We start from the raw sequence: 25,376 nt of genomic DNA on the forward strand, positions 1-25,376 counted from the left end.
ATTTGAGGAAGTAAGGATTAAAGTTTCTGGGTGGGATTTCCAGAAGCACTCAGTGTTGGCTTACCTCTCCTTCACTGGAGTCAATGGGAGAACTTCAGTGGGAGCAGAAGTAAGCCAATGTTGACTGCTTTTGAAAAATATCCCACTCTATATACCAAGGTATGCTGACTCAGCACCTCACACACAAGCCACTTGAATTCAATTGGTAAGGAGGATGGTAAATATCGAAGTTGGAAGCCATTATTTGCATTCTACATACAAATGGGGTTGCTTGACTCCCTGCAAGGTATTCTATCCCTTATCTAATTAAAACGCATCCAGAGCACAAGGGGAAGCATCCACAATGTGAAAATAGCAAGGTAATTTTAAAACCAGCTATGGAAAGCGGAGGCTGCTTAAATTCCCTCTAAGCTACACCTATCAAGGACCACGCAGGTGGGGAGAGGTGCCTCTCCCCCGGCCCCAGCCTCAGAGATGCCGCGGCCAGGGGAGAGGCACCTCTCCCTTGACTCCAGGCTGCTGCGTGGAGTCCTCTCTCCCCACCGCAGCCCCAGGGCAGCCTGCACGCCAAACCCCTCATCCCCGGCCCCACCCCCTCCACTCACAGCCCAACCCTCTACCCCAGCCCTGAGCCTCCTCCCACACTCCTCCTCCCACAGTCCGAACCCCTTGGGCCCACCCCGGCCACACATTGCGCACCAATATGGAGGCATAACAAAATTCATTCTGCACATGGATGTAAAAAAATGAGAGGGAACATTGGCACTGGCTGCCCATTACTTCAGAGAAGGAATACCGACAAAAAGGTTGAAGGGTAAAGCAATGTGCTCGTGCACCCTCTTCTCACCACAACCTGCAGATCATGATCTCCTCAGGCAAAGGCCTACAGGAGATCTGAAAACTGGACATCATTTTAATAAGTAGCTTTATTTCTTCCTTTTGGAACTAAGTTTCTTCTTCAAGTGGTGTCCCTATGGGTGCTCCACTTTAGGTGTCTGTGCGCCCCTGCACCTCTAATTGGAGATTTTTGGTAGCAGCGTCCTGTTGAGCCCCGCATGTGCTCTCCCTCCCTCCTGGTCTGCCTTGCTATTTAGCACTACATGGATGAACCTCTTCGCCCCCCCCCCCGCCCGGGCCCCAACTTCCTTCTCTACCGCCTTTGGCCTCTGACTGAACGAGCAGTTGTCCCTTCCTTATCTGTAAAAAGAAAAGGAGTTACTTGTGGCACCTTAGAGACTAACAAATTCATCGGATGACGTGAGCTGTAGCTCACGAAAGCTTATGCTCAAGTAAATTTGTTAGTCTCTAAGGTGCCACAAGTACTCCTTTTCTTTTTGTGGATACAGACTAACACGGCTGCTATTTTGAAACCTTCCTTATTTGTGTCATTAGCATGAGTAGTGTTTGTTTTGTTACCTTCATTCTCCCTAAAAGTACTCAGGCTAGTGTTTTATTTTATTTTATTCCTTTGGTTTAAAAAGAAGAGAGAAAAAGGAAAAGAACTTCACTTTCTTTCCCTGTCTGGGGGCATGCCCCCCCCCCCAGGCATCTAGTAGACTCATAATTATTTCCTTTTTCAGTGTTAAATAAAAAACAAAGGTAAAGAGGATATTCCTCTGCATATTCCTCCCTGCTAGAGGATGACAACCCCCTGCCCAGGGGCTTGCCTGGCTCTCTCTGCTCCAAGCGGTTCCTGTCCTGCCAGGAGTCATTTCCTGTAATGGCCAGACACACACTGTGCCTGGGAGACCCTCACAGAAGTGCTTTACCTGCCACACCTAAAACTGCAGCCTCACAGGAGCTGGGAGCTGAAGTAAAAATTCCTCCCTATAGAGAAAACACTTCAGTCTGCAGGGGACTCTGGTGGGTGTTGACCCCAATCATCCCCGGAGCCTTCACTTCCAAAAGGGGTCGAGTGGAGAAGAGGAGGAGAGAGAGAGAGAGAGAGAGAGAGAAGCCACCAGCAGACTCCCCCTGGAAAGGCTCCTCCGAGCAACTGGCCAGCCAGAGGGGTGTTCCCCAGTGTGGCCATCTTGGCACCGACCCCCGAGTAGCTGGCCAGCCAGTGGGACTCCCCAGAGCAACCACCTTGGTAGGACAATATCAGCAGAGGAACCTCCTGCTGCGAGCTCTGCCCTGCTCTGAGCTCTGCCCCGCTCGGCACCCACAAGGGGCTTCTGTAAGCTCTGTGCTGCTCGGAGTTCTACTCTGGGCAACTACTGCACCGAGAGGGCAGTTACCGTATCATCTCTAAAAGAGCAGCATAGAGAAACCCCTTGGTACCAGATGCAACAAAACTCCCATCTAGGAAATATTCTGCACCTTCCCAACTATTGATACCGACTACAGACACTCCTCTGGGGTTCCGGATGAGCCCATGGTAACACAGGTGCTCTGATACTCTGGAGACCTGTGGCCTCAATACCCAGGGAGAGACAATTACCATACCGTCTCTAAAAAAGTGGCTTTTTGTACTGGGCAAAACTCATTTAGGGAGTGCTCTGCCCAACTATCGGTACTGACAATATACCATGGACCCTCCTCTGTGGTACCAAATGAACCCATGGTTCTGCATGAGCTCTGATCCCCAATCAGGTCTCCAAGGTAAGAACCACAATCCCCATTACTTGGTACCAGGACCCTGGTATCGAGCACATCCCGGCACCCAGAATTGCTCTGAGCACTGGGTTGTATACTGCCAGTACCCCAGTCCGCAGCACCCTTACCCACTGACGAATCTGACACTGGCCAGGAGGAGATCATTCCCTGGCCCCTCAAGGTGGCCCACCACCACACTACAAGGGTCATCCCCAATTCCATCATGCCAACCGCCCATGCCTGCCTTCCTGCCTCTCCCTCCCAAGGCCATATTGTAACTCTTCGGGTATATACACACATGGCGTGACCATCTCCGGTGTCTCTCAAGGAGAGTCCACCAGATGGTTTGCTACAACCTGGCACCTAAGCTAGGGCAGGAGACCACCTGAGCCAGGACAGGAGAAAGCTTTTTTCAGAACAGGAAAGAAGGGGGAAGAGGAAGAAAAAACACCTGAAGAGGGGCTACCTCTTCAGCACACTTCTCCTCATCTCTCCCAGATGAGACTGTGCTGCCCACCCCTCATCACTAGGTGAAGATTTAAGAACTTTCTGGATCTTACCAAGAAGCTGGCAGATGAGCTGCAGATTCCCTTACAGGAGGTGGCAGATACACATCACAAGTTGGTGGAAATTCTGCACACTACCTTCTCATCTAGAACTGTCCTCGCAATTAATGAACTGATTCTAGATCCTACCAAAATCATCTGGCAGAGCCAACCTCCAACAGTGTAAACAAAAACAACCCTACATCTCTACCCAAAGAGGCAGACTTTGTTTTCAACATCCGCAACCCAACTCCATCATAGTGGATGTGGTTAATGCATGAAGCAAGCAACATAATCCCAAGTCAACTCCATATGATCAGGCTTCGCAAGATGGCGTATTCATCAACAACACTGTTTAGAGTCATAAATTACCAAACTGTCATGGCCAAAACAATTTTGTTAATCTTGGGAAACCCAGGATGTTTCTGAAACATTACTGGAAACACAAAAAGAACAGATTCAGACCATTCTTAGAGAAGGTCAGTTAATAGCCAGACCGGTCCTAGAGACACCACTGGATGTAGCTGTTACAGCTGCCCGCCCAGTCTCCATGACAGTGGTACTGAGGTGGGTTGTTTTTTTTTTTTGTTCGCTACACCTCTCTAGATTGCCCAAAGAGCTACAGACTTCCAATTTGAAGGGCCAAACTCTTTGTGGAGAAGACAGATTTTCTCTCCACATCCTGAAGGATTCTCGGACCGCACTACACTGCTTAGGAATCTACATTGTGGAATGGAAGAGAAGATATACCTCTCAACCACACCACAGATCACAATCTTCTCAATGCTCACCATCTCTGTGCTGTTATGAGCCACAGTGTAAGAGGCCCAGGGCTCAAAAGTGAGAACAGTCTGCACCCCAGTCCATGACCTCTCAAACTGCCTCTTATAAGCACTTTGATGAGCTAGTCGGGGGCCTGAATAATGATACCTTACAGCATCAGCTGTCATCTATACACCTGTCACACCACTCAGAAGTCACCTTACCTTACTTCACAGCAGTTAGGACCAGCTCTAGAGCAAAGAGATTGATTTCTAGCCCTGAACTTACAGGGTACCTACTTCCATATCTCAATACAACTATCGTACAGGAGATTTCCTACTGCTTATCTTTGGGGCAGGATCATTATAGGTACAGACTGCTGCACACAGGGTAGTCTCCAAGGTTCACTTCTTTGTAGTGGCATACTAATCCTGGTACAGTGACTGGACTTTATCAGCACCAACCTGATGCAGTACAAGCGAGACCATTCTTCTCACTACCCACATTCACCACCCTGGGACACATGTCTCCTTAATATACTGGGGAGCTCACCTACACAACAACAAGGTTCAGGACAAATGGCCTTCCACAGAAATGACCTTCCATATCACTCTTTTGGGGCTAGGGGCTGTTAGGAGTGCCTGTGCACAAACTCTGCCTTTCATCAAAAACAACACACAAACATTATGATGGACTTAATGTGACTTTTATGTTTTATATAAACTGCCAAGGAGCTGCCAGATCTCCCTCCCTCTGCAAGACAGCATTCAAACTTTGGAATTGATGCACCTATCACAATGTGCTCATCTCAGCTGTCTGTCTACAAGGGATACAGAACGGGATAACCAGCAGTCTCAGCTGGAATTTTCTCACGACAATGAGTGCATACTGAATTCACAGGTGCTTCAAGATATAGCCACCCTTTGGGGAAACATTCACTGGCAGTTGCTCTCATCTTCCCAGCGGGCAGGGCCCACTTGTATGTTTTTTCCCAGTTTCCTACCCTATCCAGGGTTCTGTTGAAAATTCAACGAAACAAAGTGAGAGTTATTGTGATTGCCCCGCTTGACTATGACAAGTCTGGCTCCCTTACCGACGCAGATGGCAACATGCCCTCCTGTTCCTCTGACGTCAGCCCATTCCTAACCCGCTCTCTCAAAACAGTGGCACCCCAACCCATGGGTCCTCCACCTCCAGGCTTGGATCTTTCTTTGTTCCAAGGCTTAGAAGCAGAATGCTCTGACAAGCTGAAACACAAGTTGACCACTCCACATACCTATCTACAAAATGGAAACGACTCCAAGTTTGTACCATTCCAAATGGACAGACCCAACCTCATCTTTCCTCCCTCTGATTTTGCACTACATTTTAAACTCTCACTCAGCTCCCTTAAGGTACATCTCATGGCGAAAATGGCTTCCCACTTTAAGTTTGCTCAACCACTAACGTGTAGATTCTTTAACAGCATTGCCACCCGCTCCAGCCTGGGACTTTAATCTAGTTCTCAGGGCTTGGACTAGACCTCCCTCCGAGTCCAGGGCAACTTGTTCTCTCTTACACCTGTCCATGACGACAGCATTTCTAATTGCCATCACCTCAGCTACGCATATAGGAGAAATAGTGGCTCTGATGGCACACCTATCATTCACGGCCTTGGTCTTTAAAAAAACAAAGCAAAAAAACCAACAAACAACTCCTCTAAGGCCATATCCCAAGTTTCTCCCTACTTTTTCTGCACGTTCCATATGAATCAACAGATCCATCTCCCTGTTTTTTCCCAAAACCACATTGTGACAACTGGGAGACAATTGTGCATATGCTAGATATTAGAAGGACATTAGCATTCTACCAGGACAGGACTAAGGACTTCAGGAAATCCCCTAAATTCTTCCTTTCATCCACAGAAAGATCCAAAAGCTCAGTGATATCTCCTCAAAGACTATCCAAATGGGTCTCTAGTTGCATTAATCACTTAGCAAGGGCGCAACTTGCTTCTGTCCATACGCACTCCATGAGATCAGTTCCTACCTCCATCACATTCCATAGGGATACTCCTATCTCCCCAATCTATAGAGCAATGATTGGGGCCTCTATCCATACTTTCGCAGAACATTATGCGATCACTGAAGATTTGGCCGCTGACAGCATCTTCAATTTCACAGTACTCTCTGTAGTAAAAGACTCCGCTCCGAAGTCCCAGCCTCCAGTGATAGGTACTGCTCCAGAGTCACCTAAAGTGGAGCACCCATAGGGACACTACTCAAAGAAGAAGAGGAAGTTACTCACCTTGTGCAGTAATGATGGTTCTTAGAGATGTGTGTCCCTGTGGGTGCTCCACAACCCGCCCTCCTCCCCTCTACTTCGGAGTTCTCTATAGGGCTCTGTGGTAGAGAAGGAAGTGAGGGGGGTTTGCCTGTGCAGTGCTAAATAGCCTCAAGGCAGACCATAAGGGAGGGAGAGCACATGCTTGGGCTCAACAGGACACTGCTACCAAAAATCTCTGATTAGAGATGCAGGGGCACACAGACACCTAAAGTGGAGCACCCATAGGGACACACATCTCGAAGAACCATAGTTACTGCACAAGGTGAGTAACTTCCTCTTTTGGCTGTGTTAGTAATGCATTTTTAGTAAGTCGTTCATTTTATTCTTTAATCCTCTCAACTATACTATTTAAGTGTGCCAAACTGAGGGCACCATCACAAAAGCATACGCATTACAGGCTAATCTCTTTGTTCCACAACAGACAGGACTGTGTTTCAACTGAATCCCCTGCACCTGGTAGGGAAGGGAGAAAAATGTCCCCTGGTTTGAAGTGTATGAAAAGCTGGAGAGCTTTCATGGCAATCGCAGAACCAGTCACCTACTGAAAGTTGTAGCATAAGGATAAGCATAGAACAACTCTGGTGTTCAGAGATCTGGCAGAGTGGCTAACGCTTAAGGTTATTAGGTTTTTTCTAAATCTAAATTTAGCAACACGCTAAGGCTACATCTATACCACCTACCACTGTACAACAGTGAAAAGCACACCACATCCACATGGCTGTGTGTGGCATACATGTTAGTGAAAGGCTCTGGCAGAGGGGAGGCAATGGGGAAAGGCTGAACCTTTCACTGCTGTGAGAGCCTTTTCCTGTTGCTAGTCTTTTGCCACTGTTGGGAAAGGCTCCAGCACCAGGGAGGTGGCTGAGTCTTTCCCCACTGCTGTCTGGGGAAGGGCTCCGCCAACCGGGAAAGACTCTAGCAGTGGGACACTATGCTGCTAAAAACAGCAGGATAGATGAGGAAGCACAGGTTGGGTGCGTAAAGAGCTGTGTAGAGAACGTACTCGAGTATATACCCACGCCTTTCAGGAGTGTCTTTACTCACCTAAGCTGTGCCTCACGGTCTACTCTGCTATTTATACCCATATGAGGGGGCTACACGGGTACGTACACTACATGCCACCAAAGAAGCAAGCAGTGTAGATATAGCCCAAGAGAAAAAGGACAGAAAAAGTGATAGTTTCACAGTATTGCTTTTTACAGTACAAGAGTTACACAGCTAAGCAATATGGCCTACAGATTATATAACAAAAACTCTCATGAGGATGCAATTTTTAAACAGTAAATCATCAGCTGATTAGGGTAATGCCCCAAGAGGAAAACCAAAAAAACTGTACTGATTCAAATGCCCTACTAGCTACATTTTAATTGGAAGTTTAAATTATGTAAAAGAATAAGAGTACAAAATAAAGCCAGACTACAGAGCTAAATGAAATCTAAGACCTGCATGCTCAACTAGTTAAATCCTTAGTTAACGGATAAAAGGTGAAGCTGAACTATAATAATCTATGAAATTATAAAAGGGCTGCTGACAGCATGCTAATTGGTTTGATGGAAGCCTTCCAGCCTAAAACCTATTTTAAGATTCCCAATGGCATGCTTATGATGGGAACAATGCCACTTTTAATACCTACTGACAGAGAGCAATTAGTGTCATGGGAATTCACAAACTTTTTTTAGGTCTAAAGTTTGACTTTGAAATGAAAAATGAATTTCTAACGTGTGCAGAGACAATGAAAGAAAGTTTTTCAAAACTTCTGGAGGAGGGTTATAAATCTTTACTAGAAACAGGAGAGTTCTTAAGAGACTGCATCAAGAGTACATAGCATGACACCCACATTTAAACACTGGAGAACCTGCAAGTTTGAATTCGGTCACATTTAATATTAAGGTTCCATTTATAAAGCGTTAACAGATGTTCTAAGCAAATTCAACTTGAGTAGATTGTTGCAAGAGCATCAGTAGAAGGTGCTGGTTATTTTAAAAGTTATGAAAGCAGCATACTGACCTGTTGGTCTATCTATAAAAATTATTAACAATTCATGAATTATTTTTAAATAGAACCTTAATAAAGCGTGGGAATGAGGAGAAGGAAGTGTTTTACCAAGTTCTGCAGATTGTCTGTGGATCATTTGGCTCTCCTAAGGGACACTAAAATGGAACCCCAAAAATAATGAACAGAAATATTGGTCTGGTCTTAATCATTTTGTATTTAAAACCAGAAGGGATACTTTTCAGGGATTGAACAGTAGATGGATTGTTGACTGGGCTTCATGGTCTCCTAATATCATGAAATGTAAATACTATTTGTGTATGACTTGAAAACATCATAGGCTAAATTCTCAGCTGGTGTAAGTCAGTGTAGCACCACTGAAGGCATTGGAGTGACTCTGATTTATACCAGCAGAAGATAGTGCCCAATGGATTGGGTCTCAAACCTTTTGCTACCATACTTAGCACAAAACAGCACTTGCAACATCTTTTAAGTTGTGTAATTTGTCCTGTAAAGGAAAATTTTTTAGTGGTAGGTAGAAAAACGAAGTTAATACTTCGCCCTTATACTTACATCATAAACCTGTGGAGTAGTCAAACAGCGGGCCAGCAGACCACAGCAACTTGGAAGGGTTGTGGTTAGTGGAGGGCCACTATGGGTGAGAATGGGCTTTAAATAACTTTAAAAAAAACAATTAAGGAAAACAGATGTATGCTTGAAAACCATTGTGAAAACAAGACATTTTAGTATAAACAATCCAGTCATTGATGCATAGCCAGTTCAAGTCCTCTGTGTAAATTGATTACACTAACAGAAAAATCTGTTTAGTTTTTTTTTTTTTTGACTTAAAAAAATTTAAACACACCAAAGTGGAAAAAGACTTTTTTCCTTTAGCGAGTTTTCCCATGATCCTGTTGGAATCCTTTCGCCTCCCACATGCTTCCAGCAGTGGGCTAGACTACTCTCTTCCCAATCATTCATGAAACAATAGCTGGGTCCATATCTGGGCACCATCTGGAAAGGACAGAAGAGAAAAGCGTTCACATCTGGAAGCGCTTTAGTTTTCTGTGTTGGCAGGCTAAGGACATTCTGCAGAGGGGCTCAGGAAGGACGGACACGTTCTCCCACAATCCGCAATCAAACAATTTCTAACAGTAGCTCAGTTTAGTATGGCACAAAGAACCAAGCAACCCAGGCAGCGCTGGTGCTCGTCGCTGACCGAGAACGAGCCAGGGCAGGAAGCGCAGCCCTTGAACCTTGCCATCATCAGCATAATGCAGTACCCGGGTGTGGGAGCTGGGGGAGAGAAATGGGAGGCCAGTAAAATGGCATCCCAAATTCCTTAAATCGGCAACAAAAACAACAAAAATACTAACTATATACAAGAATAAAAACAGTCTTATCTGTGTTTTAGAAAATGCATCACAAGGGCGGAGAGAACAATAGAGGCTCTGACTCGGACCATGCAGTGGTGAGAAAGAACCAAGGGTGTGGTTGGTCTGCCCTACCCTTTACTGCCTGGGACAAAACCATGAGATGGAGCCAGGCAGCATGCATGGACCAACAGACACATTGTCTTTCAAAATCTCTGGCTCCAAATGCAGAGCGCATTCATATAACTAGGGATCTACTTAAATCACAGAGAAATCACACAATTTTCACGGGTTGGTCATGGAATAAATAGCAAATTTTGTGGATGTGTTACACAACCATGACATTTGCTATTTATGCAGTGACCAACCCATGCGAAATGTGTGATTTCTCCACAGCATTTCTCAAATTAGACGCCCAGACCGAAAGGGGGGGGGGGTCACAAGCTTATTAGGGGGTCGTGGTATTGCCAGCCTTACTTCTGCACTGGCTCTACCGGAAGCTGGGGTGCTGGGAGAGTGGTGGCTGCTGCCCACCATGTTATTGCCACCCTTACTTCCCTACAGCTGCTGGTGCGCAGTGCTGCCTTCACAGCTGGGCACCTGGCCAGCAGCTGCTACTCTCCCTTCAGAGCTGCGTGGTGGGGGACCAGGGGAGACCATATTTCATGGTCCATAACACCATTTCCACAGTCACGAATTTGGAGGACCCCTCAGTGGAATACAACAGGGACCATAACTCAAAGAAGAAGAATCTCCTTTTCACTTGTGAAACACTTGAACAAAATTTGTTAGTCTCTAAGGTGCCACAAGTCTTCCTTCTCTTTTTGTGGATACAGACTAACACGGCTGCTACTCTGAAACCATTTATTGAGAGAGCTATCCTGAGACTACTTTAAACCTGGGGTTCAGAGGTGACAGGCTTCTAAATGAGCCCAGTGTAAACAGGTAACATTTGTACTGATCTGTACCCACCAGAAACCTATTGCTCCCTTCCCAATCATGGGTGCTAAAGGGTACATTTTAACCGTGCTCTTTGTGAAACTAAAAAAAGCCAATAGCAATAAGAAATTCTATTTCTGAATTCCAATGTTTCATCAGCACAAATCCTGCAAAGATCTTTCCCCAGCCCACTAGTCACTACTGAGAAAACAAGTGCATTAAAAGCCGATCTCTTACATTTAAAATTCAACTGTAATAGAGCAAATAAAGCTGCTCTAAATTAATGTTTTTCCCTTTCCTGCACCTGCTGGGGACTGTGCTTGTGCCAGGGGCACACAAGAGGAAATAAACACTGCCAGCCAACCCTAGTTTACAAAGGCACAGACCTTGAGGAGGGAGAGGGGGTAGTTTAGTCAGCTCTGCTTCCTTCTTAAAAGGCAGTTAATCACTACCACATACTCTGAATTATTTCCCAGCTCTCTTCACAGCGAGTCTCACAAAAGAATGCTAAGTAGCAGTACTATTAAAGTAGCTTGGCCTAAAAATTGACCTACTGATACTTTGACAGAGGCTCCAACCACTTGAAAAGTTGTCTCTCAAGGATTACAAACATTTACAAGTATTTCAACAAATTAGTGTTTGTGCTCCCTTAGGTTATGTCTATACATCAATGTAAGCCTGGGCTCGAGCCTAACCTATCTTGCATCCACACACCAATTGTGCTAACATAGGGTTCGGACCTACAGTCCCAGGACGCTGCAGGGCTGGAGGGTCCAAGCCCATGTTACACTGGACCACAGGTTCTGAGCCCTATTGCTTTCCTGTGTGAATGCAGCCTCAGCTTGACTTGGGTCCCAGAAGTCCTCCCGATGTATCCCAGAGTTCCCGGCAGCAGAGGAGCAGCGCTGCAGGCAGCTCCTGCCTGGCTGAGCGCGCTTCCTGTTCCTACTCTTCTCTTGCTGGTGACAGCTCCAGCTCCTTCTCATTGCTGCACAGAGCTTGCCTGGAGCAGGGAGCAAAGCTGATAGGTGGCTCCCGGCTGCCAAGGTGTTGGGGGTCATCCCTCTCCCAGCCGTTGGTCTCACTCTGTTCTCTGTCCCTTGCTCCTGGGCCTTCCCTGCCCTCCCTGCGGCTGCGTGTGCAGAGGCACCCAGGTAGCGTGCACTTTGAGGGTGGTGGGTGGGAGCCAGCCCCAAAACTTCCCCACAGCTTCCTGGGAATCCCCTAGCTCTGCCTTCCAGGGTGCGATGGAGGCAGAGATAAGGAGTCCCTGGGGGGTGCTGGAGCACACTGCACCCTATGCCCTGGGGATGCACTTCACCGCTCCGCAGCCAGCAGCAGCCAAGGTGTGTGTGTGGTTGGCTGTTTTCCCTCTGAAACCTTCATTGTATGTCAAACTTCAAAACAGACAAAAATAAATAAAAGAACAACCAAACAAAAATCCCTTCATTGAACAGCCTAGTTTAAAAATTAAGAATTGCGAAGTTTCATGGTAATAGTTTGACAGCCCTGGACATGGATGCCCTAATTATAGGGGCACAAGGGCATTTCCCTGCCAGCATGACTCAGCCTAGAGGTGGAGAGTCAATTCTCAGATTAGATGGCAGATCAGTATAAAGCCTTCTGAAACTGCAGCCATTCTACTGAGACAGCCACCACAGGAGCTAATTGTGATTATGTACTGAGGTGCTCCTTATGGGCACCTGAGTCCCATCCATTGCACCATCACAGTTAGGAAACAAGGTGGGCAGTAGATTTTTCTCACAGTATAAACACATTTGTAGGGCCAGAGTGTCAAAATTGAGGGGGGAAGGTATGCGAGGCACTCCAGGACAGGATTACTTTGACTCGGGTCTGTGTACTGCAGTGTAGACGCCAATGCCCCAAGTTTGAGTACGGGTCAGAAAATTCCTTAACCTAGGGTTAAAATGCAGCATAGCTGCTCAAGTCCAGAGTTTCCTGACATGGGTCAGCTGACTGGAGTCCCACTAACACTCTGCTTTACATTGCTGTGTAGAAGTATCCTTTGGTACTTCTTTTGGCCCCACTACCATATTGTCTGAGCACTTCAAAATCACGTACGGCTCTTATCCTCACCCAAAAGGGAAGTGCCATTATCCCGGTTTTGTAGCTCAGGAACTGAGGCCCAGAGGCTAAGTGACTTGCCCAAGGTCACACAAGCAATCTGTGGCAGAACAGGAACTGAACCTAGGTCTCCCAGGTCCCAATCAAGTGCAAGCCACACGGCTATCCTGGCTATTTCTTAATGTATCTGGACACAGGGTCATCCCCTCACCCCACCCCTCTGCTTAAAAAATGGACTTGCTGTGTTATTAAGTATAGCTAGTGCCCAGCGCATCTATCAGAGGAACTGGAAAGGAGGAGAGACAGGAGAGCTAAGCTCCAACTGTGGGGCATCCCTTTTACATGGAAGAAAAGCAAGACCACACAAATAGTATAGTCAAGGGTGTTTTAGAAAGGTGTGTAACACACATAGGGGTCAAATTCTGCATCTGGTACAGACAAGGAATTTGGGGTTGCACAAATGTTGGAGGGCAGGAGTTGACTTGTGTGTTTTCAGTCTTCAGTATAAATTCTCCACATTGGACGTGACCCAAGAACAGGGACAGCTGTCAAGAAGCCTAGGCTAAGACTTTCCAACCCTGAGTGCCTAGAGTTAGGCTCCTACGTTCATATTTAGGCTCCTAAATAAGCGTCCTGATTTTTCAAAAGTGCTGGGCTCCCAGAGGCTCCTACTGGCTTCTGTGGAAGCGGCTGCATGCTCTAACTGTGCGTGTGCCACTCCTCCTCCCCGCCCCCCCACTAACTTCTTCCCCTTGGACAGAGTGTTAGAGTAGGAGGGTGGAGGAGTCAGACTGAACTTATCATAGAATCATAGAATATCAGGGTTGGAAGGGACCCCAGAAGGTCATCTAGTCCAACCCCCTGCTCAAAGCAGGACCAATTCCCAGTTAAATCATCCCAGCCAGGGCTTTGTCAAGCCTGACCTTAAAAACCTCTAAGGAAGGAGATTCTACCACCTCCCTAGGTAACGCATTCCAGTGTTTCACCACCCTCCTAGTGAAAAAGTTTTTCCTAATATCCAATCTAAACCTCCCCCACTGCAACTTGAGACCATTACTCCTCGTTCTGTCATCTGCTACCACTGAGAACAGTCTAGAGCCATCCTCTTTGGAACCCCCTTTCAGGTAGTTGAAAGCAGCTATCAAACCCCCCCTCATTCTTCTCTTCTGCAGGCTAAACAATCCCAGCTCCCTCAGCCTCTCCTCATAACTCATGTGTTCCAGTCCCCTAATCATTTTTGTTGCCCTTCGCTGGACTCTCTCCAATTTATCCACATCCTTCTTGAAGTGTGGGGCCCAAAACTGGACACAGTACTCCAGATGAGGCCTCACCAATGTGGAATAGAGGGGGACGATCACGTCCCTCGATCTGCTCGCTATGCCCCTACTTATACATCCCAAAATGCCATTGGCCTTCTTGGCAACAAGGGCACACTGCTGACTCATATCCAGCTTCTCCTCCACTGTAACCCCTAGGTCCTTTTCCGCAGAACTGCTGCCTAGCCATTCGGTCCCTAGTCTGTAGCTGTGCATTGGGTTCTTCCGTCCTAAGTGCAGGACCCTGCACTTATCCTTATTGAACCTCATCAGATTCCTTTTGGCCCAATCTTCCAATTGGTCTAGGTCCTTCTGTATCCTATCCCTCCCCTCCAGCGTATCTACCACTCCTCCCAGTTTAGTATCATCCGCAAATTTGCTGAGAGTGCAATCCACACCATCCTCCAGATCATTTATGAAGATATTGAATAAAACCGGCCCCAGGACCGACCCTTGGGGCACTCCACTTGATACCGGCTGCCAACTAGACATGGAGCCATTGATCACTACCCGTTGAGCCCGACAATTTAGCCAGCTTTCTACCCACCTTATAGTGCATTCATCCAGCCCATACTTCCTTAACTTGCTGACAAGAATACTATGGGAGACCGTGTCAAAAGCTTTGCTAAAGTCAAGAAACAATACATCCACTGCTTTCCCTTCATCCACAGAACCAGTAATCTCATCATAAAAGGCGATTAGATTAGTCAGGCATGACCTTCCCTTGGTGAATCCATGCTGGCTGTTCCTGATCACTTTCCTCTCATGCAAGTGCTTCAGGATTGATTCTTTGAGGACCTGCTCCATGATTTTTCCAGGGACTGAGGTGAGGCTGACTGGCCTGTAGTTCCCAGGATCTTCCTTCTTCCCTTTTTTAAAGATTGGCACTACATTAGCCTTTTTCCAGTCATCCGGGACTTCCCCGGTTCGCCACGAGTTTTCAAAGATAATGGCCAGTGGCTCTGCAATCACAGCCGCCAATTCCTTCAGCACTCTCGGATGCAACTCGTCCGGCCCCATGGACTTGTGCACGTCCAGCTTTTCTAAATAGTCCCTAACCGCCTCTATCTCCACAGAGGGCTGGCCATCTCTTCCCCATTTTGTGATGCCCAGCGCAGCAGTCTGGGAGCTGACCTTGTTAGTGAAAACAGAGGCAAAAAAAGCATTGAGTACATCAGCTTTTTCCACATCCTCTGTCACTAGGTTGCCTCCCTCATTCAGTAAGGGGCCCACACTTTCCTTGGCTTTCTTCTTGTTGCCAACATACCTGAAGAAACCCTTCTTGTCACTCTTGACATCTCTGGCTAGCTGCAGCTCCAGGTGCGATTTGGCCCTCCTGATAACATTCCTACATGCCCGAGCAATATTTTTATACTCTTCCCTGGTCATATGTCCAACCTTCCACTTCTTGTAAGCTTCTTTTTTATGTTTAAGATCCGCTAGGATTTCACCATTAAGCCAAGCTGGTCGCCTGCCATATTTACTATTCTTTTGACTCATCGGGATGGTTTGTCCCTGTAACCTCAACAGAGATTCCTTGAAATACAGCCAGCTCTCCTGGACTTCTTTCCCCTTCAAGTTAGTCCCCCAGGGGATCCTGGCCATCCATTCCCTGAAGGAGTCGAAGTCTGCTTTCCTGAAGTCCAGGGTCCGTATCCTGCTGCTTACCTTTCTTCCCTGCGTCAGGATCCTGAACTCAACCAACTCATGGTCACTGCCTCCCAGATTCCCATCCACTTTTGCTTCCCCCACTAATTCTACTAATTCTAACTTCTGAGTCCTAAACATCTCATATCATCTACAGGGTATCCCATAAGGGCTCCATCCTAATGAAGCAGCATGGCTATTCAAAGCAAAGTAACTGAGCTGGAGAACACAGGTTCAGGAAGAACTGGACTGCTAGTTTGGTCTCTGGGCACTAGCAAAAATGAGAATTGTCTTGCAAAATGGATCACTGACTTTCTGGACCTCGAACTTTTGATCATTGCTGTTGTTGCAGAATTCCTTTTCTGAGTCAAGCTCTTCTCTCCCCACACAAGGGTGAAATACCACATGCCATAATGGAGGAAATTAACTGCAAGTTCAAGTCCCTGCCCTGTACCCCAAATCTATAATGCCCTCTGCTGAATGACCTTTATAAAACTTCATCGTCAAATCCGTGAATCCAGAGAGTTATAAATGGCAAAGAAACTGAACATTACATTAGCTTCAATATCTTGAAGCTAAGCAATACTTGTTAAAAGGATACTTGTGATCAAAGCTATACCATAACCTGAAGAGCCAAGCACTTTCCTGCTTTGTCCGGTTTCCTCTTTCAGAATCTGGACCATCCTGAGAATGAAAGGACAAAATACCATCTGTTATTTCTGGAAACACAAACACACACTTCCACCCAAAAATTCCACTGAAATTCTAGACATAAATGTAATCCCCACTGAAATGAGTAACACCACACTTATATGGGATTTTTCAGGGGGGAAGAGAGGGGGAATAATTTAAAAAGGAGTTAGGAACACTGCTGTGCTGAGAAAATGCCCTACCCCAGTCAGATCAGTGAAGGGCCGTTCCGCCTGATTCAATGCAGAAGATGTATGCTGCATGTTCTGGGTCCCTCTGCACTGGAGTGATATTCATCCTTAATTACTTTAATGATACAAAAATATTCCTTGTCCTAAGACCAGTTAAATCACTGATGACTAGTGTACCTTGGGGAAAAGTCACTTCACCTCTTGTGACTCAGCTGATGCAGTAGTAGCACTGGGTAAAAATCTAAAGCTGAACACTGGACGTTGCATCAGAGAGCTAAGCCTTCCTGGATAAATACCCTTAAACATTAGACCTTATGGTTTGAAAGTTTTTACTGAATAAAATGGACTGGAACATTTCCAGATTTGTTCCTGTTCATCTCGACTTTGGCTTCCTTTACTCTGGGTTTATTTGATATCTTTGCCTTAAGCCTCTTGTTTCATGGTCAGAACAAAAGGCTTTACCACACCTGATGAATTTCAGAGATAAAATTATGCTTTGTCAATCAGCATTAGAAGAAGTAGGCTCGTCAGTGAATCCAGGTAAGCTTGATAAATCATATTTGGGTGAGGTTGTGAAGGATTTGGTAAGTGCCAGATCAGACTAAGTCTCAGAAGTGTTAAAACGTTAAACAGGGTGGTGAGGGGGTTGGGGGAGGGCTTACTTTCCATCCCAAAACTTGCTTTAGCCCACACATAGCCACTCTTCCCAGCGCAAACCTTACGCAGATACTTGTCTGCTGCTGCTGGCGACGGCACTGCCTTCAGAGCTGGACACCTGGCCAGCAGCCACTGCTCTCAGAGAGCAGAGAAGAGGGGGCCAGAACTCCCTAGAGCAGCCCGACTGACCTGCTCCATACTGGGCTTCTGGGCCCCACTCCTCTGCAGTTGCTGCCCCTGCGAGGGCTCTGCCAGCCCAATAGCCAGGTCCCCCGAGCCTGGGCGGCTCTTACAGGCTGCGAGCAGTCAAAGGGCAGAAAGGAGCTGAGGAGCAGACACAGCCCCTGGGCTCTGAGCAGCAGCAAGAGACGGGGGAGCGCTGTGGCCAGCCACACCACGGCATTAGCCAGTGCATCCACACTGCCCACCTCCAGCTTCTGGCCTCTGACATGGCCCTGGGGTGGGGCCTCAGGGGAGGAAGCAGGGCTGGCACTTAACAGAGGAGCAGGGGGTGGGGCCTTGTGAAGGGGGGCATATTTTCTGTCTAATCCACATCAGCCCTTGCACTGAGAAGAGTCCCTGGCATTAAATATAAGCCTTTTATTGTACCAGCAGCAGCACAAGTGATCGACCAGCCGGTGTTCAGCTGCACTTGTTTTTGCTTTTGTAACTGGTTTTTCTTTTGGCTAGAAGCTGCCAAACCTCGGTCAGAGAAACCAATGAAGTGAGAACACCCATGAAAGAATTCTTCAGATCACTGGAGAAATAATGCTGAAGCCATTCTGCCACCTCCATGTGCTTCCAACCTAGAAAAGGCGGTAGCATCACCACAGAAAGCCAGACTTCTCAACTTTTGTGTGGGACAGAATATAAAACAAATGACTAGCTTCTAATTTCCTTGCAAATATTGTCAATGTGAATATTACACCTTGTTTTTTCTAATTATTCCTGCTGCAAGCAGTTCCTCAGAGACGGCTCAGTCTAGTCTGAACTGGCTGAGAACATTACATCATTGCACAGCCATCAAACTTTGGGTCTTACCCTGCTTCCACGGTCTTCCTTGGGACTGGGTAGGGCATACAGAGATTAGGAAAGGCAGAAAGAGAGACTTCTGTTGCAGGACTGGGCCTATTCGGAGACCTTCCAGACACAAAAGGCCAAATTCATCCTTTGTGTTACCTTATCCCCATAGTCTTAGAAATTACATATAACATGCTGTTGACTTCAGCGAAATTATACCAGGGATAGATTTGACCCAAAATCTGCAAGGAGCTCAACACAGATGTGTAGCTCAGTTCCTGCAATAAAGAAAGACGCTTCCTGAACAAGTTCTTTTTAATCATCATTTGCTACCAGCAGGAAACAGCAAGGAGATACAGCTAACAGAAACTTCACTCCACTCCAAATGCAGTCAGTGGGGTGCGTGTGTGTTCTGTACACTGAATTTTGTAGAACTGACACACTAGTGCCCTGTGCATCTTCTGGGTAGAAATCTGTTAGTGTTTTATGTTGTGCACTTTACTTCCCCCTTTAACAGGTTAATTTCTTAACACGTTTCTGTGTAGGTGATTAACTGCTCTACTGAATCTGTTTAGCATGAACCAGTACTGACGGCCTGGCAATTTCAGCTCTGAGTTAAGGGCTAGAGTGGAGCTCAAATGATGCTGATGGCGCTGTGAAGAGGCAACTGTCAATCAAGCAGCTAGAAAGGTCAGTTCACAACAAACATTTTACTCCCATTCCAAATACTCACTCCAAGGGAACTTGGATGGATGTCATTTGGAAGTGACATCTTCTGTATTTATGGACAAAGGAACCTGGAAACGTTTTTTATTTTATTGAAAAAGTGATTATTGCAATAATCACTCCAACAATATACAATTGCAGTGATTATTGCAATATTGGTGCCTAGCTACCACAGTGAATGTTACAGTAGAAATTCACAGATATATGGTGATATATCCATGATAAAAGGTGTATTTGTGACACTCACTTTGTCTTGCAGTAGAGATCGGCAATATGGGGTGAGGTCAAACTGGGCTTGTGCACTGTGTAAAGTAGTGAGGGCTTGCATTAACATAGTGGTGAGCACAAGGGAACTTTTAATTTGTGCTGGCAGGATCTACATGGGCCTGTTAGCATGCAACACGTTGGTACATCTTCGAAATCACTGCCCTCTAGTGCACATTGATGTAGATGAGACCAAAGATAAAATTTGATAATCTGACTGCAGCTACTTTACACAATTAAAAGTGCAATATTTGGTAGCAGTCACTGAACAGAAGCCAAGAGGACTTTTCTCTATCCATTGCTCCTAAAAAGAACTGGTTATGGTTTAGAACATTTAAAGAAGAACGCAAGAATCCCTACTGGAAAAATAAAAAACCAAGCATTAGACAGCATGCAAAAAACTCAGATCTGGGGAATTTTCTGGTGCTGTTACAAAAGATCCAAATTTGAAGCACATATCAAGATGGTGTATTCTGTGACCTGAAAATGTACCCATCAGCCACCACAGGTATCAATCAGCAAATAAAATGCATCTGTCACTAGAGAAAACATTCGCCAGTGTCACATACCCTTCACGTTCTTTTGGATTATCTCGTTTTACATTAGATCACCAGCCTAGTAGAAAAATTATCTAATTACTTACTCCTTGTAAGACTTGAAAGCTGTCATTGCTGGGTGGGGGATCCTGATCTGGGTCAACTCCAACTCTATAGAAACATTACGAAAACACACAATACAAAAGCAAATTTATCAGATGGTCAAACACCATAAGCAGACGAGAATGCATTTTTGAAAGCAGCTTAAGTGGTTAGTTCAACAGCATTCCACATGCTTATTATAGAAGTCATTTTAGGAAGAGTTTTTCTTTCTTCCATTGTAATTACATAGACACATTACAAATAAGTTCCTTTTTCAATCAACCAGAATCCTTCTCCAGGTAGCAGATTTTCATTTACAACTCACCACCCTCTTCCTTGGCTGGCTGCCATCCCTGCTGTGTCTTTTAGAACCATACCATTTTGTGCACCGACTAGCAGAGTTGTGGCTAGTCTCTTGTTCTGCAGGGAACATCCCTCCTATGTGGCAGAGTGTGTTCACAAGAGTACTGTGATGCTAGACAGGCCTCAAAATGGCTCACGCATACACAATAATTTACACTTTTTAAATATACTTCCTAAAAAGGGATCAGCAAAAGAGCTTCTAAAGCTAGGTCTTCACTGCCCCCCAGTTTGGATTACAGCAGTGTGAACAGCAGAGTGCAAAGTGCTATGCTGTAACTCCCCCTTGAGGATGCTGCAGTCATGAACTAAAAGGGTCCTAGGTTTCAGAGTAGCAGCCATGTTAGTCTGTATCCGCAAAAAGAACAGGAGTATTTGTGGCACCTTAAAGGCTAACAAATTTATTAGAGCATAAGCTTTCATGGGCTACAGCCCACTTCATCGGATGCATTGAATGGAACATATTGTAAGAAGATCTCTATATACACATACAGAGAAGGTGGAAGTTGCCATACAAACTGTAAGAGGCTAATTAATTAAGATGAGCTATTATCAGCAGCAGAAAAAAAACTTTTGTAGTGATAATCAAGATGGTCCATTTAGACAGTTGACAAGAAAGTGTGAGGATGGCGTGGCTAATGTGATTAGGTCCTATGATGGTGTCACCTGATGACACCATGATAGAACCTAATCACATTAGCCATGCCATCAGGGGCTCGTTCACCTGCACATCTACCAATGTGATATATGCCATCATGTGCCAGCAATGCCCCTCTGCCATGTACATTGGCCAAACCGGACAGTCTCTACGCAAAAGAATAAATGCACACAAATCTGACGTCAGGAATCATAACATTCAAAAACCGGTAGGAGAACACTTCAACCTCTCTGGCCACTCAGTAAAAGATTTAAGGGTGGCAATTTTGCAACAGAAAAACTTCAAAAACAGACTCCAATGAGAAACTGCTGAGCTTGAATTAATATGTAAACTAGATACCATTAACTTGGGTTTGAACAGAGACTGGGAGTGGCTGGGTCATTACACATATTGAATCTATTTCCCCACGTTAAGTATCCTCACACCTTCTTGTCAACTGTCTAAATGGGCCATCTTGATTATCACTACAAAAGTTTTTTTCTCCTGCTGATAATAGCTCATCTTAATTAATTAGCCTCTTACAGTTTGTATGGCAACTTCCACCTTCTCTGTATGTGTATATATATATAATCTTCTTCCTATATGTTCCATTCTATGCATCCGATGAAGTGGGCTGTAGCCCACGAAAGCTTATGCTGTAATAAATTTGTTAATCTCTAAAAGGTACCACAAGTACTCCTGTTCTTTTTAAAAGTTTCCTAGTTCACATGAATGTAATCCTGTTTAAAGAGGACTAAGTTAACGTGAACTGGGAACCTATTAGTTTGTGTCCACAGAGGAGTTACAGCACTGGACTTTGATGCAGACTGCTATTCACACCCCTGTAGTCTGACCTGGCCGGGAATTCATTATCTTAGTTTGCTCTGTCTTTTGGGAAGTTTCATTATCCTAAATAACATGGGAATTGCCACACTGGATCAGAGTAGTAATCCCTCTAGTCCAGTCTCCTCTCTCTTAAAGTGATCAAGACCAGATGCTCCAAAGGAAGGAGCAAGAAACCAGATATCAAGCAATTACAGACTAGCATGCCCATAAGGGAATTTCCTTGCTATAGTTATTCAATTAGTGATTGTCTTATGCCTGAAGCATCTCTTCCCAACATCTATTTAATCTTACCTAAAGTAACTCAATATTTCTGTTATCCTTATAGTTGTCAAGGACTTCTGAAATCCTATTAAGCCCTTGATCTCCAGGATCTCTTGTGGCCCCAAATTCCACAGATTAATTGTGCATTCCACAAGAGAATGGTTTATCAGTATTAAATTTATCATCTTTCAATTTTATTGAATGTTTCCTCATATTAGGAGTAAAGGAAAAAATAGGAGTAAATTACACACTCACGTTGTGTAACTTAATCATGTTCCCTCTTATTTGCTTACTTTTGGAGAAAACGGACTGTTTAGTTTACTCTCCTCATATAGGAGGTTTTCCAGGCCACTCGTTACACATCTAACTCTCCTCTATTTCAGCTACGTCCTTTTAGAGATGGGATTACCAGAACTGAACAGAAAATCCCAGGCAAGGGCCTATCAATGGTGGACAGAAGGGACATGATAAAGTTACACTGAATGGGACAGAGAAGGTAGATTGGACGTTATTGTTCCCCTCTTATCATAAAAAAAGAGGGCATCAACGAAATAGAAAGGGAACAAGCTTTAAACGGATACGGAAATACTTTTTTCACACAAGGTGAGATTCTATGTTGTGCCTCTTTAAAGCACAGCACGAACAGGAGAATGGGGACATGAGGCACTTGAACTACAATTCCCATGAAGCACCACAGCAGCATTTCCAAAATGGAATTATTTTGGGTTTAGGCTAAAATGTGTCAGTATTCAAATTTCTGCTCCAAACTGAAATTTTCTGTGGAGGAAAAAACCTCAATTCTGTTGATTTTCCTTTGTAGAAGTCAGCAGGGTTATTTCCTATCATATGTTTACCTTAGTGTTCTTCAGTCCTATTTTTGACTTGTTTCAGCCAATTAACAGGGTACCAAAATAGGGCCTACTGGTTTGAACCATTAGTCTCACCTTTCAGCATTTTTTTTAAACAGGTACAATATTTGGTGTCCTCCAGTATAGTAGCTGATTTTAATGCAAGTGTCTATTTTTCTTAGAGGTTCAGCCACTTCATTCTTAGGCTTGTACTAACTTGGTGACTTTTTGCTTTTTATCAATTTGTTCTAGCAGCTCTTCTTTTTGAGACCATAATCTCTGACAGTACCTCATTTTATCACCAGAAAAAAGGATAAGTATCTCCCTAATATGCTTTGTGGAGAAGACAGATGCAAAGAAAATATTTAGCTTCAATGTCCTTCTCCTCCTTAATTGGTTCCTTTGCTCCCTGTTAGTCCATACTCACCAGTCCCCCAAAGCCTTTGGTTTTTAACCCTCCTGGCTTCCCAACTTCAGTAAAACCTCAATTCATATCTTCATATAAAGCGGTCTCTCCTAAAAAAAAATCTCTTTGTTTAAGGTCTTTGATTATTTGTTCTTCAAATTCTTTTATCCCTCATAATTCCCATTTTACCTGCTCTAATTTATAGGCTTTTCTATTGGCTTCACTTGGCCTGGATTTTCACTTTCTGACAGACACCTCTGAGGCTCACATAACCTCTTGCATCTTAACACTTAACGAAGCTAACTTTTTTCTTGCCTGTCTGTTTCTTTTTTGTTTAGGGGGTATGTGTGCCTGATGTGTCTATTATGGAATGCTTTTTAATAGTCTTCATGCAAAGTCTAAGGATTTTAAGTTCTTTGCTTAACTTCAGGGTCTTTTTAACTAGGTCTCTCCTTTAAATAAGTCCCTTTTCTAAAGTTTAAATGTTTGAGTGCTAGTTTTTGTTAACACTATTCCCACAAGGATGTTCGCCATTAGTCGTTAAGCAACCACCAAAGAATTAATAATCTTTAACTATAATTCATGACAAATCCTACTATTCCCACCATCAGAATTTAGTGCAGAGAATAATCAAATATGATCGTTCATTTTGGGGTCAAGACAGAGTTCCAGTTCAGTTCAAGAAAAGCTCTTGATGTTGGAGAAAAGTCTCTCAAAGCAAAGTGGTTTCCCTTTACTTGGATGCTCCATAAGCAATTACAAAAATCAATTGCTATTGAAGTCAATATTTGTTCCTGTTCACTTGAATTACAAAATTGTTCAGGGCTGGATTGATTTACTTGGATTAGCTCTTATACACCAGATGCACAGTTACGATAGCAAGCCCAGTCATCTTGGAATTTCGCTGAAATGGTCTACTGGAAAGCCAGATAAACGAGTACATGTTGGTCTAAGCACTGACCAGATGGGCCTGTCAGCTGCAATGCAGCCAAGAACATGGCAGTGCAGTCCCAGCAACCACCACTATTTTCTGTGCTATCCACTCTAACAATCCATAGCTGCAACACATGGTTTCTAGGATTGCACAGATGACGTCTTTGATTTGGCAACAAAATTATTTACGTAAGACTTGGCTGAGGGATAACAATATGAGAAAAGTCATGTGAGAAAAATTTTCTGTTGTGACTACGGATAATAAAGTCTGAAACTGGCCCAAAAAAAGCACATTTCTTTCAGCATCAATTCACTATTTCGTTATGTAGAACCAGATAACTACAAACTGTCTTAGTAAAAATACTGTTTAGTCACCATTTTCATTCTGGTCTTGGGCTATTCAGTGGAATTTATACAGACACAACATAGGAACAATATCTAGATCAGTGGTTCTCAAAGCCGGTCTGCCGCTTGTTCAGGGAAAGCCCCTGGAAGGCCGGGACGTTTTGTTTATCTTCCGTGTCCGCAGGCTCGGCCGATCACGGCTCCTGCTGGCCGCAGTTCACTGCTCCAGGTCAATGGGGCCTGTGTGGGCCGAGGGATGTGCTGGCCGCCCTTCCTGCAGCCCCCATTGGCCTGGAGCGGCGAACTGTGGCCAGGGGGAGCCGCTATCGGCCGAGCCTGTGGATGCAGCAGGTAAACAAACCGGCCCGGCCCGCTAGGGGCTTTCCCTGAACAAGCGGCGGACCGGCTTTGAGAACCACTGATCTAGACCAGAAAACAAGCTCGTTGAAGTGAAGGTGTGACCCCTTATGGAAATAATTCTCTATTTTTCAGAATATGAACAGCGTATCTTACTTTAAGACATGTTTTAATGGTAAATGGATTATCACTGAGCTTGTAACTTCATCTGCCAACTGAGTTCCTTAACTACCAACCTTTCCCTGTCAACACTATTTCCTTAACCAATTTGGTTTGGAAGGGATCTAGAATTACAGTAGAATTCCAGCATCACTCTTGGTGCCATAGTAACTACTCAGATGTGCCACCTGTGACCCTAAAGCTGAGCACTGGGGTCACTGTAGTTAGGCAGACTCCTCCCCACCTTGCATGCACATGTTCATGAGCTCTGACAATGGTGCTACTGTCATTATGACTTCTGCCAACACACACGAAAACCCCAGAACAAACTCAAAGGGAAAGTTTACATGGAAAGGGAAAAAAGGTTGGCAAAAAAACACTTCTAAAAGCCCGATTGATCCTCACTTTGAGAAATTCCACACTGGGCCATAGAAAGCAGAGCAACTCTAATTCTTG

At 44.9% G+C, this 25,376-nt stretch overlaps 1 protein-coding gene across 2 annotated transcripts in view; it reads right to left on the bottom strand.

Moving 5' to 3' along the window:
• SLC9A7 (solute carrier family 9 member A7) overlaps positions 1 to 25,376 on the bottom strand; it is a 128,184-nt gene that overhangs the window by 7,530 nt on the left and 95,278 nt on the right. For both annotated transcript variants that reach the window (XM_073353345.2, XM_073353354.2), the window contains 3 exons: positions 19,774 to 19,837; positions 16,184 to 16,266; positions 8,796 to 8,901 (listed from right to left, as the gene is read on the bottom strand). In XM_073353345.2, coding sequence (XP_073209446.1) covers positions 8,796 to 8,901; positions 16,184 to 16,266; positions 19,774 to 19,837 — 253 coding nt within the window. The remainder of the gene's footprint in view (positions 1 to 8,795; positions 8,902 to 16,183; positions 16,267 to 19,773; positions 19,838 to 25,376) is intronic.

The sequence above is a fragment of the Lepidochelys kempii genome, chromosome 1 (genome assembly GCF_965140285.1).
Source record: "Lepidochelys kempii isolate rLepKem1 chromosome 1, rLepKem1.hap1, whole genome shotgun sequence".
In the NCBI taxonomy this organism is placed as follows: domain Eukaryota; kingdom Metazoa; phylum Chordata; order Testudines; family Cheloniidae; genus Lepidochelys; species Lepidochelys kempii.